General features: G+C 39.1%; 1 protein-coding gene across 1 annotated transcript in view; it reads left to right on the top strand.

The window, feature by feature from the left end:
- The window catches only part of LOC124795979, a 78589-nt gene that overhangs the window by 41850 nt on the left and 20267 nt on the right, over positions 1-16472 (top strand). The window contains exons 4-6 of the mRNA XM_047260061.1: positions 1096-1209; positions 7755-7895; positions 12980-13230. Of these exons, the coding sequence (XP_047116017.1) occupies positions 1096-1209; positions 7755-7895; positions 12980-13230 (506 nt within the window). The remainder of the gene's footprint in view (positions 1-1095; positions 1210-7754; positions 7896-12979; positions 13231-16472) is intronic.

Raw genomic sequence — 16472 nt, 5'->3', positions numbered from 1 at the left:
ATTTTGTGTTAGTGGGGGCAGGGGAGGAGAGAGGTGGGAGGCATGTATAGGATTTGAGAGTGGGTGGTCATGTGACTAGGGCCTCCCATCGGGTAGACTGTTCACTGGGAGCAAGTCTTCCGATTTGACGTCACTTCGGCATCTTGTGCGTTGATGGGGATGAAATGATGATGATTAGGACAACACAACACCCAGTCCCTGAGCGGAGAAAATCTCCGACCCAGCCGGGAATCGAACCCGGCCCTTAGGATTGAGATTCTGTTGGGCTAATCACTCAGCTACTAGGGACGAGAGAGGCAGTGGGTTTGCTGGCTATAGGAATGTGAGAGGGAGGGTAGCAGATGCAAGGGCTAGGCATGGGATTTGCAGTTGTCAGAGCAGGTGGGGCACATGCTGAAGGCCAGATGTGTATGTGAATTGGGAGGGGGGGGGGGTGACAAGATAACTGGAGGGGAAACTGTTGGGTGGAGAGTGTGGGACCATGGACTACAGGAGATCAAGGCCAAGACAATTACAGGAGTGAAGAATGTGGCATAATTCAGGGAAGCTGGTGTTGTAGGGAAGGATCCAGATGGCCTGCGTTGTGAAGCAGCTGTCGAAACGAGCATGTTATGCTTGGCTGCATGGTACAGGTACTGTTGGTGGTTAGTGGGTTTAATGTGCACAGAGGTGGATGGAGCCAACAGAGATGTGGAAGCCGATGTCAGTGTACAGGAAGTTGGCGTGCTGGATTGAAGAGGAGCAGGTTAAGCAGATAGGAGAGAACAAGTTGAGGTTGTGAAGGAATGAGGATAGGGTGCCTTGGCCCTGAGTCCAGATCATGAAGATATCACCAGTGAATCTGAACCTGACTAAGGCTGTGAGAATTGGAAAGGTTTCTAAAAAAATTGATGTGTTTTTATGTTTGTATGTAATTCTGTACTCAAAATCATTCACAATACCACCACCTCAGATGTTTTCTGCTTGTACTGAAGCAATAAGTAAAATGCACTTCAGCATGAAAATATGTGTATGTTACTCCCAATTATACCTAGAGTGATATTACCTTGAAGTATTTTGAGTAAATTGTGTTTTACCACAACTTTGTTATTTTAGGGATAACTCCACACACATGGCGTGAGCAGGTACAGATCATAAAGAAGGAAGATGCTATTGCTGCGGCAGGAGGAGTGAATAGCATTGTAACTGTCTCAGCTGTTAAGTTGAAAGGTAAAATTACATATTTTACAGTTTCTGAAAACTTTAATAAGATCAGTATGTGTCATTTAATACCTTGCATCATATTACATGCACTTGTCCACATCACAGTTTTGTAGTTATCTCTTTTCAGTATATTCCGAATTCCAAATGGAAGTCAGTATTATTAAAATTATTTACAGGGAGTGCTGTGATAATTGTCATTAATATTTTGCTTTTATATTGGATTAATCATATATTAAGAGGACTGCCAGCTAATTCGGAACATTTGTTAGTATCTATATGTTGCATATTTTTGTACATGTGGAAGAGACTAAGAGCTGAGTGAAGGCTGAATGCAGTGTGTCAGTTGTCAGTTGTGATGAATTTTGCATGCTTCTGAGTGGCTGAGTTAGTGCATTCACCTAGTATTCCATGTTGAAGACTCTTTTCTTTTTTTTATTATTATTATTAGCTTATCTCTTGAATCAGGAGCTCTTGGGAACCATATTGTCACTCCTGGACAACAAATTTGACATGTGGCTGTAAAAGCTTATCAATAAATTGTTTAATTGTAATAAGGAGAGGAGAACAGTGATTAACCAAAAAGAACAAGGCCTTTCTAACTGCAACATACAGAATTGAACTTCACTTTCTGCCCTCTCTTTTTCTCTGAAAAACCAAGTGAGGTGGTGTGTAGGTCTGTCCACCCATATTTGTGTTTTCTATGGTTTATATAATTAATTTTTTAAAAAAATGCCAAGATGGTTCCTTTCAGAGATTTTATCTAATTTCGTTCCCTAAACATCCTCAGTGTGAGGCTGTTTTGTGTGTCTGAGACCTCATTGTTGATGGGATGTTAAACTTTATTCTTACTTACTTCCATGTTGTCCTTCCTTCACATCAGGCCTTGCTGCCCCACAATTCACAGCTGCCCATGCTGCCTGTCCCCCTCGCCTTATTATTCTTCTCCCTTCCTTTCACAGCCTCTCATACTGCCCTCCCCCCCCCCCCCCCCCCCCTTTCAAAGATGCCTGTGTTGCCTTCTCTTCCTGCTTCTCTTCCTGGTCCCCTTCACAGCTGCCCACGCTACCTTCTCTTTCCCCTTCCGTTCCCTGCTCCCTTGTCCCTCCTCGTTTCTGTATGTCTTCCTTGCACACTGTGAGGTACTTTTATGGATACAGAAGCCAGGAACAGATGTTGTTCATGAACAGTGTGTTCAGAGATTAATTTATTTTACATCTAGTATCAAATAGTGAAAAAATACATAACTTTGTTGTTGAAACCACAGCAGCAGTTGTTAACAGTACATTTGAATGTTGAAATATGTACAGATACAAAAGATTTATAAATCTGTCACTCTTAAATACGATGTCTATTCAGAAAGTATCCAGACTTGGCCACAATGAAAATGTGTAAATGCTATTCAGCTGGCAAATACAGAAAAAGGCTGTTGTGCACGAATGTTGGAGCTTAAGTACACCCACACTGGAGCTCCGGAGAGGGGATTCTTGCATCTCATTGGCAGTGGCGTAATCGTTCGTGGTAGTGCCCTTGTGCTGCAGTGGCAACTCTAGGAAATGCAGTGGTGTACATGGCGGCATGCAACTTTGAAAGTGTGACTGACCCAATAACGGCCGACAGCACCAACCTGGAAGGTATGGGGGAATTCTGTGCTGTGGATAGTGAAGAGGCAGGTACTTGAGTTGGGGACAGAGAAGACTAACCTGCATCCCAACATTGTGTCTTGTGAGCACCGGGGAAACTGCCCCAGAAAATCAGGAGCAGGATGCATCCAACAGAACAGGTAGGAGTATGGAGAGTGCTGCAGAGGGTGCTGGCGAGTAGCTGACGTTGACGGTGTCAATGCCCACAGGAGAGGTGATCTGCAGCGTACATTGTGTCTTGCGAGTGCCAGGGAAACTGCCCCAGAACATCAGGAGAAGACGCATCCAATGCAACAAGTAGGAGCATGGAGGGTGCTGCAGAGGGTGCTGATGACTAGCTGATGGTGATGATGTCAGTGTCCATTGGAGAGGCAACCTGCAGTGTTGGCGGCAAAAGCTTCGCAGGGGACCAGATGTTGACTGCCATTGGTGAGACTGCTGCAGGTGGAGGCACCCATTCAGTAAACTGTGTAGGAGGCTGCATTTCAATGGATGGATGTGGTTTGTGTCACAGCGGCTGGATGTCGTGCAATGAAGAAATCCCTAACAGTGTGATCTAAAGCAGGATTACTGAATTCATAGGGCTGTAGCTGCCTGCGCTGCTGTGTCATTCCAGTGTTCGTTCAGACATGATTATGTCATCAAGGTAATTAAAACAAGAAGGCATCTTGGACATAACTTGTATGAGAAATTTTTGAGACAATGCAGGCACGGAAGCACTTCCGAAAGGTGAGTATTGATATTCAAATAAGATAACAGAGTATTCAGAATAAAAATTTTCTTTGTCTCTTCTTTCTAATGGTAATTGAAGATAAGCTTCTGCAAGACCAATTTTTGAGAGTTGGCCTCCCACCAGGTGAGCAAAAATTTCCTCTATATGTGGGAGCAGGTAGGAATCAATGACTGTCTGTGAACTGAGTGTGCATTTGAAATCTGCACAGCGACGAATCTTCCTATTTGGCTTATGAATGATGACTAAGGGTGGATGCCCACTGACTTATTGAAATAGTTTTTAAGACACCAGTAGATTCCAGTCTCTGAATTTCTGTAGCTACTTCATTGTGTTATCCGAGCAGCACAAGGCATGCACGGCAAAATTTGGGTTGCGCATTAGCTTTCAGCATAATGAGAGCATGAAAATCTTTTCCACATCCTAGCGTACTGTTGAACAAATTTTGATACTTGTCACAGAGTTGTTGAATTGCATCATGGGAAATTTTTGTATCAATAGCATGCACATTGTCCTGTATGCCTAATCTGAGGGAATGAAACACATCCATGCCAAAAATATTCGGACTTTTGCGTGAGCAAACTATAGTGAAAGGTACTTCCTTACTCATGTTTTTGGATTTTGCAGTTATGCAGCATCTTCTACGACTGAAATGCTGTTGCCAATATAGGTGGTGAGATGTGGACTTGATGTTTGCGAATGTCGTTGGCCAGTTTTTTCGTATGTATCTAGGTAAAGCAACATGAAAGGAGCTCCGGTATCTAGTTCAAAAAGCACTGGCTGGTTACGAATTTGCCGTGTAATCCACAGTTTGCGATGTGTTCTCTGAATAAAATTGTCCATCCCATGTTGTAAAAACCTATCTTCTGTCTCTGTCTGTGCACCAGAGCGCTTTCATGAATTTTGAGATTGGGAGAGCCTTTTTGATGTATGTGGTATTCGAATCAAATGCATGTGTGTGCATTTTCTGCATCTTCATTTATCTGAGTTTTGCACTGAATTTGAACGCGAAATATATTGGTTTCCAGTTGTTCCTCCTTTGCTTTATTCCCACGTGAAACAGACGAGGGTTGCCTAGTCTTTTGCAGCAGGCTGTCCTGTGCGATGACAAAAATTGCATTCAGCTCGCTTGAAGAAGCAATTCTTCCATTCGTGATTGACATAGCATTTGACACATGACTTTGCTTTGTATGCAACTGGAGCAGTGTAATTGGGTTTGTGCCAGCCCAGAAAACACTGTATGTACAGGGCTACTACAAATGATTGAAGCGATTTCATAAATTCACTGTAGCTTCATTCATTGACATATGGTCACGACACACTACAGATACGTAGAAAAACTCACAAAGTTTTGTTCGGCTGAAGCCGCACAACAGGTTTCTGCCAGCAGAACGCTCGAGAGCGCAGTGAGACAAAATGGCGACAGGGGCCGAGAAAGCGTATGTCGTGCTTGAAATGCACTCACATCAGTCAGTCATAACAGTGCAACGACACTTCAGGACGAAGTTCAACAAAGATCCACCAACTGCTAACTCCATTCGACGATGGTATGCGCAGTTTAAAGCTTCTGGATGCCTCTGTAAGGGGAAATCAACGGGTCGGCCTGCAGTGAGCGAAGAAACGGTTGAATGCGTGCGGGCAAGTTTCACGCGTAGCCTGTGGAAGTCGACGAATAAAGCAAGCAGGGAGCTAAACGTACCACAGCCGACGGTTTGGAAAATCTTACGGAAAAGGCTAAAGCAGAAGCTTTACCGTTTAAAATTGCTACAAGCCCTGACACCCGATGACAAAGTCAAATGCTTTGAATTTTCGGCGCGGTTGCAACAGCTCATGGAAGAGGATGCGTTCAGTGTGAAACTTGTTTTCAGTGATGAAGCAACATTTTTTCTTAATGGTGAAGTGAACAGACACAATGTGCGAATTTGGGCGGTAGAGAATCCTCACGCATTCGAGCTCGCATCAACGATGCTTTCGAACTCATTGATGGGGACATGCTGCGCCGAGTGTGGGAGGAACTTGATTATCGGCTTGATGTCTGCCGAATCACTAAAGGGGCACATATCGAACATTTGTGAATGCCTAAAAAAACTTTTTGAGTTTATGTATGTGTGTGCAAAGCATTGTGAAAATATCTCAAATAATAAAGTTATTGAAGAGCTGTGAAATCGCTTCAATCATTTGTAATAACCCTGTAGTTGTGTGTCTGGCCTTGTTTACTTGATGCTGACTTATGAGTGCTGGGACCAGGGCTGTGCCTGGGGCATGGGTTGTCTGCCTCAAGTCAATCACACTCGGCTAAATCGTGAACTTTGTATACATTGATAACTTGAAGCACTTCACCTAGGCTAAGGTTGTGATGTTTTAGAATTTAGGCACTCAGTCTCTGACCTGATAGATTCTGAATAATAGCATCCCAAAGCATTTCATCCTGATCAGTTGCACCACAGACACTGCTGAATTTATAGTCTTTGGTTATGCTGTGCAATTCATTCTTTATAGGACTGATTACTACAAAGTTGCATGCAGAAAAATTTATACTATGCAGCAGAAACATTTACTTGACTCTCAAAAAATTCGTCTAATCTTGCAATTATAACCTCCTAGGGCTGTGTTTAGGGCTAACTGAGGGGAAACACTCTCACTGTGAAGTGATAGGTGCACTCTACTACACGTGGAAAGATAAATGCACAACGTTATCCACGTGTGATTTTGTAGGCACCAAAATGTTGGTGCAGCTGCGTTGTGTGTTCTTTCCATGTTTCCTTTGTCTCACCGAACTGTCAGAAGGGCGGAGTGGCTGCTGAATTCTGTCTGTACCTTGTGGTGCCTTTTGTTCCAGGGCTGCTTGTGCTTGTACGTGCAAGAAACTGCTGAAAGCAGTTCTATTATTAGTTTAGTTTGAAACTGACAGGAGATGTTAGAAACTGTTCAGCACTTAGGTGTTACTCTTCCTGGTTTGCCATGATTCCTTAAATATCTCAATTTAAATATTGCAACTTATGTATTTCAGATTAACACACACACACACACACACACACACACACACAAAATAATTCAGTAGAAAGAAAAAAAGTTCTGCTCTGGTTTCCTGGTTTCCCAAGCTCCTTGTACCACTTCTTTTTTCTTGTTGCCAGTCTGTTATGTCTTCCTTGCATGCTGTATGGTTGTTTCGTGGATTTAGGAATGAGAAACAGATGCCATTCATGAACAGAGGATTCAGATATTAATTTATTCTACATAATATCAAAGAGTGAAAATAATACATAACTTTGTTGCTTAATTCACAGCATCAGTTGCAAACAGTATATTTGAATGTAGAATTATATACAGACACAAAAAGTTTATAAATTTGTCACTTTTCAATACAATGTCTATTCCAATGTCGAGCCCTGGCCACTGTGAAAGTCTGTAAATTCTATTCAACTGGCACACACACAAAAAGGGGGTTGTTCAACAGTGTTCAAGCTTAAGTACACCTGCTGCTGGAACTGCAGAGAGGGTATGCTTGCATCTCATTGGCAGCAGTGTAATTGTTCGTGGCAGCACCCTTGTGCCACGGTGGCAGCTGTAGGAAATGCAGTGGTGTAACTGGCTGCATTTGTATTTGAATGTGCAGCTGACCAAATAATGGCCAAAACCACAGTTTCTTTCTATACTTTCCTCCTTTACTGTCTCAGTATCCATAACACATTTAATGACTTCCCTCCCTCCATCACTATCCTCCCTCTTACCGAGAACAAAGGTTCATTTCTAGTATGTGAATTATTGTACCCTGTATTTATTTTGTGAAATTCTTTTTGTCAATATTACTATAATGACATCTTTCATACACCACCTCTTTTTCCCCCCCTAGACAATATAGGTTCATCTGTCATCACTAAGTCAGTCATTTCTGAAGCAGAAGCTCAAACTACTTTAACAGAATGTATCAGTGCTACTAATCCAGGTGACATAATTATTGAGAAAAATATTATTACCAGTCAAAGAAATGACAAAGAATTCCATGAATTAGACCATGGTGATCTTGGTAAGAAACTAATATTTGGTGTAGTTAACCAGTTTTGGTTTTAAATAATGTGATAACTAGACTAGTGTATGCATGAGATGATCTGTGTGTAATTTATTAAATTTAGTGTAGTATTGACATTATACGATTCAATGTTTTAATTTTTTCATATTAGATGTAAATGAGCCAGAGGTTTTAAGTGCTGATGGAAACAATGCTGGAACTGAAAAATTAGCCACTAATATTAAAGTGAAAAGTGTTGGCTCCATGCAAAGAGCTTCAACTGAAGTCAATGATCTGAAAAATGCAGATTCTGGTAAGAAACAAATACTTAATTGCATTAATTTAGTTTGTGGCAGATCTATCAGCAGTGCAAGAGTAGGAAGAAATAATAGTTTAGTATTTTGGATGCGAGTCGTATTGCAGTCAATTTTACAGATATTGCTGTCTGCCAGGTAACCTGCTTCTAACGAGAACAGCAGAGGTCAGTTATCTGTAAAATATATACAAACTTTGTATCAGGGTCACTCAAACGATTTTTGAATGATTGTAGTCCATACCATTGTTATATTTCAAAGAATGACACATAGCAGGAACCACTAAGTCACACTGGCTGTAGGAAGCTTCCACAGTGTCTCTCCATGACTGATCATTTGGGAAAGGCACACATGCAATTAAATACATTCCCCCTTCCATCATCTGACATCTAGCTCATCAACTTCCGTTACATGTTTCACATTTATTTTAGTCAAACTGAAGTTTTGTTTTTGACCATATGAGTATTCAAAATGAAGATTTTCGTATCATATTTTTTATTGTTATACTATACCAAAATGGGCATACTTACAAGTGCTGGGAGTAGGAAGTAGTTACTCAAATCTAAATTGGGAGATGACACAAGGTGCAGAAATTGACACTAGAGTTACTAGAACCCAAATGGGGTAATAGTACATGGGGAGTTATAAGAACTATATTGAGTGGCACATAGCATGAGCTAAATGAAATGCTTTTGGTAAAGGTCCTTTTTGGGAGACTACTTTAACATGTGAAAAAAGAGAAATATTGTATCAGGGCTGGACCACTATCATTGATCTGGTGACCAATCTAGTGGCATGGTTATGCTTATTATAGAATAGGGGAAAAAACTGCCCCAATGAAAACAGCGAAGGTAATTGTTATCTATCACAGTTTCAAAAGTGAAGAGAAAGTAAATTCTTTTAGGCAGATAAAAGAAACAACAATCTGAAAACAAAGTAAGAAATGGTCAACAGGTATTTATCCCCTATACCACAAATAATCTAGAGAATCAAGTACCCTCTAGTATGTCTTTCCTGAATCAAATATTCTCAAATGGATCTTACCCTATTCACATGTCAGGAAATGAGGAACGTTTAGTGTAGGGGTCAGGATACTGGTCATTATGGTACATTCATAGGCCCTAATGTGTGGAGTCAGGTAAAAAAAAATGAAGGATATGTGAGACTAAAAAGAAGTGAGAAAAGGAATAGTTACTGTGAAAAAATGCCGAGACCAAAGAAATTAATGTAAATTAAGGCCATGTGGGTGACAAGAACCAAGGACATCATGTGTACCTTGCTGCTCTTCTCAGGAAAGAAAGAAAGAAAGAAATACCTTGTTTCCATACATTGGACTAGGAATGTACATTGCTTTGTTAATGTTGATTGTTACATTTATATGTATATAATTAACTGTTTGAGAATAGATCACAATCCACCAAATAGGAAGGTGCTCCACAGTAGATGAGCAAATAGAAAAGATGGAGAATAGCTTGCTTATTTTTCAGATCTTTATACTTGAACACTCACCCCACCCACAAAGACACACCAGGTGTTATTAGTATGTCCTCAGAATCCTATTATGTTACATCTTAAGTTTTTTTTAAGTGGGTGGTGGTGGCGGCGATGATGACATGTCTAAAAAGTTGCAAATAATGTTCTGATATCCATCTGGGCATCCAGATTTAGGTTTTCCTTGATATTCGTAAATTGGTCACAGTAAGTTTCTTTGAAAGGGCCTGACCTAATTCCTTTCCCATCCTTCCTCAGTCTAAACTTATGTGTTGTCTTCAGGACATTAAATGCTTTTCCAGTGACGACTATTATTGAATCTTTGGACATGTGTTATGTTGTAGTGGTCTCCACATAAGAAGGTGAATGGTGGGGTGATGCACAGTGGCTAGCAGCAGTGTCCCACATGATGCTCCAACCAATAGTGTCACTGTGCTGCAGCTGCCTGTAGCACTTGCTTCGGAGTGTGCATGGTGCATTTAGCATTGATTTTCATGTACTGTTAGGTCACTTAGTCCTATAGTGTAAATTATGGGTGACTTAAAGCAAACATAAGAAGTATTACGTTGTGAAGCAACAGTGATCGTTTCCCAAACATACAAATTCTAACTAGGGAGACTCTGAATAAGAAACAGCAGCCTGATGTAGCTCTCTCTCATCTTGCCAGTTATCAGGGAAGGTGATAGGTGGAAGGTGAGGCATGGGACAAAGGCAGAGAGTACTCTGGTGACACAAGCATTTTTCATCTCTCTCTTTGTGCAGAACGTAACACGCTGCTGCCATCTTATGTGCACACTATAGTGTTGGCATATGTAATTATTTAAAATTGATTAGTTTGTAAATAGAACTTGTTGAAATGTTTGTATCATTTGCTGAAGTTAAATATTATATTTGTCTGCAAAATCTGACACACTTATCCAACAAGGTGTTTGATGCTCTTTTGTACAATATGTGTTCTAAAATGAAAACACCTACTTCTGTTAAAAACGTAAAAATAGACTAGTCTCCATGGTAGGTTTCTGTCCAGCAATGTGACTGATGGAAATGACAATTTTTATTTTCACTTTTGATGTTTTTGTTTTGCTCAGCAACTTCAGGATTGGTTTGGTGCAGTTCTCCATTTCTTTCACTTGCCAGTTACCCTCTTCCTTTCAGTATATCTGCTGCATTGCCTTACATGGGCTCCTATTCCCTAAAACCCAACAGCCTGCTCTCAATCCAGCCTCAATTTTTCACTTCCATTCTGCAGTAACATTCTTTTTTGAATATTTTTTAGTCCTGTGATAGTTGACTTACGATATTAATTTTCACATCTATCTGATCTTGCCTTCTGTTGGTATGTCATCAGTATCTGTGCCTTCCTTCCTTTCACATTTGAGCAAAACTTTTTGCAATTTAAAAATAAATATTGAATATCCCCTAATATCTTCTTACACTTTGTCCTCAGTTTCAGTAGATCTGTTTTCTTATGTTCAACTACAAAGCTTCTGTTTGTGTTGTTCTTATCTTCTCACCTTATTTTCTTCTTCCATCACCCAGTTATCCTTCTCGTCTCTCATCATTGGTCTCCACCTTTTGTGCTCCATAATATGATCATCAGTGTGCAGCATCTACATCAACCTGTTTTGGTTTTGTATGTATCTTCTGACATCTTTCCTCCATCCATTCTTCATTAGATTTTGTACATTTTTGATTGATTTCATACCCGAGTTACCTATATTATAGCTGTTCCCCACAATATTTTTACATTTTTGATGCTTCTGTATTTGAGTATCTTAACTGATACCCATAACTGCCTGTTTTTTATCTTGGTCTTTCCTAGTAGACTTCTTTCAAGGTATTCCATCAGTGTTCCACAGCAATAACTCAAGAGTTTTTTTTATTTGTATTCTTACAAGCAGTCAGAGTTTTTAGTTCCTTCAGCTTGTTTTAAGTCTCTCAACATTTCAACTGCTTTCTCATTAACTTCTTAAATGTAAACTGTCATTAGGTTATGACCATTATGAATATATAACTTCTTGGATAACTCCTGTAGTTCATAATCAATCTTTCCTTTTCAACGTATCCACTAAGTCTCCTATGAACTGTGGTTCAGGGTGACTTCTTCAAACTCTACCCCTTTTCCTAAAGCTCTCCATTTCCTTTCCCTTCACCCCTGTTCCTTCGCCTTCAACCCTTCCATCAGGAGGAGGAGCCACTGGCTTCAAAAGCTTGCATTAGTAAAACCTTTTTTTTGTATGCGTGTTCTCCTGCTAACGGATAGTGAGTAGATTTTTTTATGTATCCAATTACATTATATTGTCAAAAATTTATTATTTTCATTGTCATACATTAGTTAAGTTTCACTGTCACCTATATCCGTGATTGGCGTGTGTAGTTGGATGAATGTTTCTTCTATTTGCTGCAGATAACGCTTCATTCTGTTAATAATTTCCTTTTTTGTTATTGTCATAGTTTTGAACTACCATTTTCTAACCAATGAGGAAGAATTCTGTGATCCCCATTCCAAAATTCCTGCCTCTTCTGACCATTGCATCATTGATTTCTAAAATAACTGTCTCCATCCTGTGTATTTTAGCTTCTAGATTTTTCTACTTTCCCTGTACTACCTTGGCAATTTAGGATTCCACATGCCCTTGCAAATTGGTATTCTCCACATCTCATGACTGGACCCTTGATTTTCATGTAGTTGAATATTGTTTTCCTTTGCTCCTGTGCACATGAAAACTGTCAATATTCGTAAATTATGTTGCCAGTGTTGATGCATTTTATTTTATTGTTACATATTTTTATGTATTTCGCTATAATTAAATGCTTTTACATATTTTAACTGTATACTACACAAAATTACATAATGCGTTTTCACCCTTCTTCTTACTTACCAAAAAATCTGAATCCAACGTACCGTAAAAGTTTGACAGGAAGTACATTATCTTTAAAAATTATCTGGAGGGAATTCTGCCATCTTCCAAATGTAACCTTTTACTGTGAACTAACCTGAACAGAGATACTAACTGGATATGGAAGCATTGGGATAAACCCTGTATTTAAATATTATGCAGTACATACTAATATTTGATTTCTTATGTTCATAGCTTTCAGACTGTGGACAATTGTCCAGTACTATTAAAATCTACTTCTGATATCCATGTTTTAATCCCTTGAGCCAGATAATGTACTTAAATTTGGTAATGAAAAATTGAACTTAATTGAAGCTGAATGAATGTAATACTATAAACAGAATTTTGATACTTGAAGCTAACTTTTAACTGTAAGCAAAATAACAGAAGTATTGAGTCACCGAGAGACACACACAGGAAAGGGAATGAAAACTTCTAGCTTTTGGAAGAAATACTTTGACAAGCTATAGTAACAGACACACACCTTTTTGCTGGCTGTTTGACAAAGGATGTCTTCTGAAATTGTGTGTGTATTTGTGTGCACCTCTCAATGCTTCTGCTCTTCGGCAAGTGTTCTCCTTCACTCCTAAATTATTTAGGTTCAACCAGAACTTTCCATGCTATATTTGCAAGCAAAATAAGACATTTTTCAGTTTGAACAAAACAACATTGCTAATTTATTTATTTTTCAGAGAAAAAATGCACTTCAGATACTCCAAAAAGAAAGTTATTTCATAATCGAAATAAAACTAGGGAATATATACTCCAACAGAAACAGAAACGAAAAGAAAGATTTGCCACTGAACAAAGCAAAAAGAACATGGAGGATGAAATGAAGAAAGTTAAGCTTCAAACGCTGAGGGAAAAATCCCGAAGAATTGTTAAAACAAATGTTAAGAAATCGTTATCTAAGAAAAGAAGTCCAGAAAAAATAAATAATTTGGTAAGTCCAAATAATAAATTCTTTGTTTGAGTATATCTATTTGGCCTGGTAGAAATAGGTAAAACATGTATTATGTTATCTGAAAGTGTAGAGAAGTTTGAAAAAAGTAAAATCTTTTATTATTATTATTTTATTATTATTATTATTATAAAAAGAAAGAAGGCTTGCTCACGCAAATTTAAAGGAACCTGAATTCCACTCTGTTACCTGAATGTCTTAGTCTCTGTAGTAGACATTTGCTTTATGAGGTCTGTTCAAAAAATTCCGGAACTTTGTCCACAAAATTTTTCTACATTTACAATTTACTTATTGTGAATGGTCTCCTTCAAAATACTCTCCTCCACAATTGATAAAACGCTCGCAGTGCCGTTTCCACTTCTAGAAGCAGTCTTGGTACGCCTCTTGCTGGATCGTGAAACGTGCTGTCTGCGAATTTTCTTTTATCTCATGTATTGCTGCAAATCTTCATTGTTTCACAAGGGTTTTCAGCTTTGGAAATAAAAAACAGTCCACAGGTGACAGTTCTGGAGAGTACAGAGGATGAGACAGCACAGTGGTTTTGGCTTTTGTGCAGTAGTCACACACTAACCACAGTGAGTGTGCAGATGCGTTATTGTGTTTCAAGAGCCATGAACTGTCTTGCCACATTTTAGGCCATTTGCTTCTCACATTTTCTCTCTGACATCACAGCTTGTCCAGATACTACCGTTGATTAACTGTTTGTCATTGTGGCACGAATTCATGATGAAGTAATCCTTTAAAGTCAAAGAATATTATCAGCATGGCTTTGACATTTGACCTGACCTGACAAGCCTTTCTTGGTCTTGAACAACCTTTCCCGACCATTGTGAAGATTGAACCTTGGTCTCATCATTATAATCATTGCCGTTATGATTCTCTTAAGGAAAATCTCATTCTCACTTGCACAATCCAAAAACTCTTCACAGCTTGCGAGGCGAAGGTCTTTCTGATCTTGACTCATGAACTGTGGGATGAACTTGGCAGCAGCATGATGCATTGCAAGATGTTGTATCAGGACTTCATGACATGATCTATCTGAAATGTTAATTTCTTCTGCAAAGAATTGGATTGGAATGCACAATTTCGTTGACATTCCTGACATGAGTGTCGTCATCAGATGTTGAAGGGCATCCAGAACAAGGGTCTCAGTATAGCTTTTCTTGAGTTTCACGCAAAATTTAATGCAGACTTGTTGCTCCTCTAACTCTTACAACTTGAAATTTGTGAACTGTGTGACACAACATTCTACTCAATACAGCACTGAACAGTAACTAACAGACATACAACAATGAAACTGCTGACGGCTAAACATTAAACAAAGGTGTGTGCAGGGATGCCAACTGCATTTCACTCTTGACACACCATTGACACGAAATTACAAATGTTCCAGAACTTTTTGAACAGACCTTGTATTTCTAACTATTGTTTTATGAGTCTCGTTGGGAGGGAGTGGGGGAGGGGGGACTTGAAAACTGTAACAGTTTAAAATACTTTAAAAAATTGGAAGTGGTACATATCTTAACGTTACATTATTTTAACATTACATAGGCCTATAATAACAGTAGTATACAAGAGAAATACTTTCACTGTTGACATTTTTGATGTCTACAATAACTTTAGATAATAACATCACTTTCGATCTGATTATATATCTGGAACATGTAACACTAGTGGATGGGTAGATGTGTGGTAAAAATATCCATAATGTTCCTGCATATATGCAGTAAAAAGCAGAAATAATGTAGTGATGTGTCTGGTAACACCCCTTTGGTAATTTTTACTCTGGAAGAAGCTTTAATGAACTTATCATTTGTGCTAAAAATTGCAGCATACCCTTCAGAATGTAGGAATTTTAATGCTTCCATTATTCTGGTATGTGCCAGACATGTGCGTGCTTTAATTTGGCGTATAAAACCATAAGGTTTTGTTCTATTTCTTCACATCTGAGGTTACATCTGTGACCTTTACATGGAAATTGTAATGTTAATAGCAGTCTTAGTAGCCTGTAAATTGTCTAGTAGAAAGTATGGAGACAAAAATCATCCATCACAAGCATATCCAATAAACTTAGGCAAGTAATGTGTGCTCTGCCACGAGGAAACAGTTTTCCCAACTCCTCTCTAGAGAGACCACAAAAATCATTAGGTCTCTAAGAAATAGTAACTCTTCTGACAATATTGGTACCTCAACCAGTGTACTAATATCTTATGCTGACTTGATAGGGCCACCCTTGAGTTACCTTGTAATCAGCCAATGAGTCAAGGAATGTTTCCAGAAAGATTGAAATATGCATTAACAAAGCCAATACGCAGATGTGGAGATACATAATTACTTCTAATTATATACTGGTCACACTTCTTCCTGTGTTCTCAAAAAATTTTGAGAAAGTAGCTTGTGACAAAATAATGATTTATCTATCGGAGAATAACCTTTTAACATCAGTTCTGTTTGGACTCCTTAAGGCCTTTTCTACCGAGAATGCAATATACCATCTCACAAAGTCAATTCTACTACAATTAATCAACAAAAATTACCCTGTCGCTATTTTGTGTTGTATTACCAAGGGCTTTGACTGTGTAGATCATAAAATTCTGCTTTGGAAACTGAAATGGAATGGCTTTAAATGTCTTCCACTGGCATGGAGGAAGTCATATCGTAACAGTGGAAAGCAGAGGGTCACTTCGGCAACTGATACAATGTGAATAAGATTAAATTCGGAGTGGGGAAACATTAAATATGATATGCTGCAAGTGCAAAGCTTGGCCTGCTGCTATTCTTGGTCTACATAAAGGACTTTCAGAGGGGGAGCATTGGAGGGATTTTCAAAAACTGTATGGTTCGATGATACAAGTACGTTGACAAAACATTCAAATGTCCATCCATATCAGATACAGTCAGTAGTAGCGTGGAAGAGGCTTACAACTTGTTTGCATTCTTTAACCTGCAAAGACTTACTTTAGAAATCAATGGGGATACACTGGATGAGGCACCATGTGTGAATTTCCTGGGCATTTAGATGGATAATAAACTGAGGTGGCAGTATCTTGTGGAAGTTAATGACGAAGCTCAGTTCTCCTGCTTTGCTCTCAGAAATCTCTTTATCTCTGTTGGTCCACGGACAGGATCGTTAACTTACTTCACATACTTTCACCAATGCTATTGTGCAGCATAATCTTCCGGGGCATTGCAGCTAAGATAGAAAAGTGTTTATTCTGCAGAAG

This window comes from Schistocerca piceifrons, chromosome 4 (assembly GCF_021461385.2).
Source record: "Schistocerca piceifrons isolate TAMUIC-IGC-003096 chromosome 4, iqSchPice1.1, whole genome shotgun sequence".
Taxonomy (NCBI): domain Eukaryota; kingdom Metazoa; phylum Arthropoda; class Insecta; order Orthoptera; family Acrididae; genus Schistocerca; species Schistocerca piceifrons.
The sequence above is the reverse complement of the archived record's forward strand: the minus strand, read 5'-3'. Positions and strand labels throughout refer to the sequence as shown.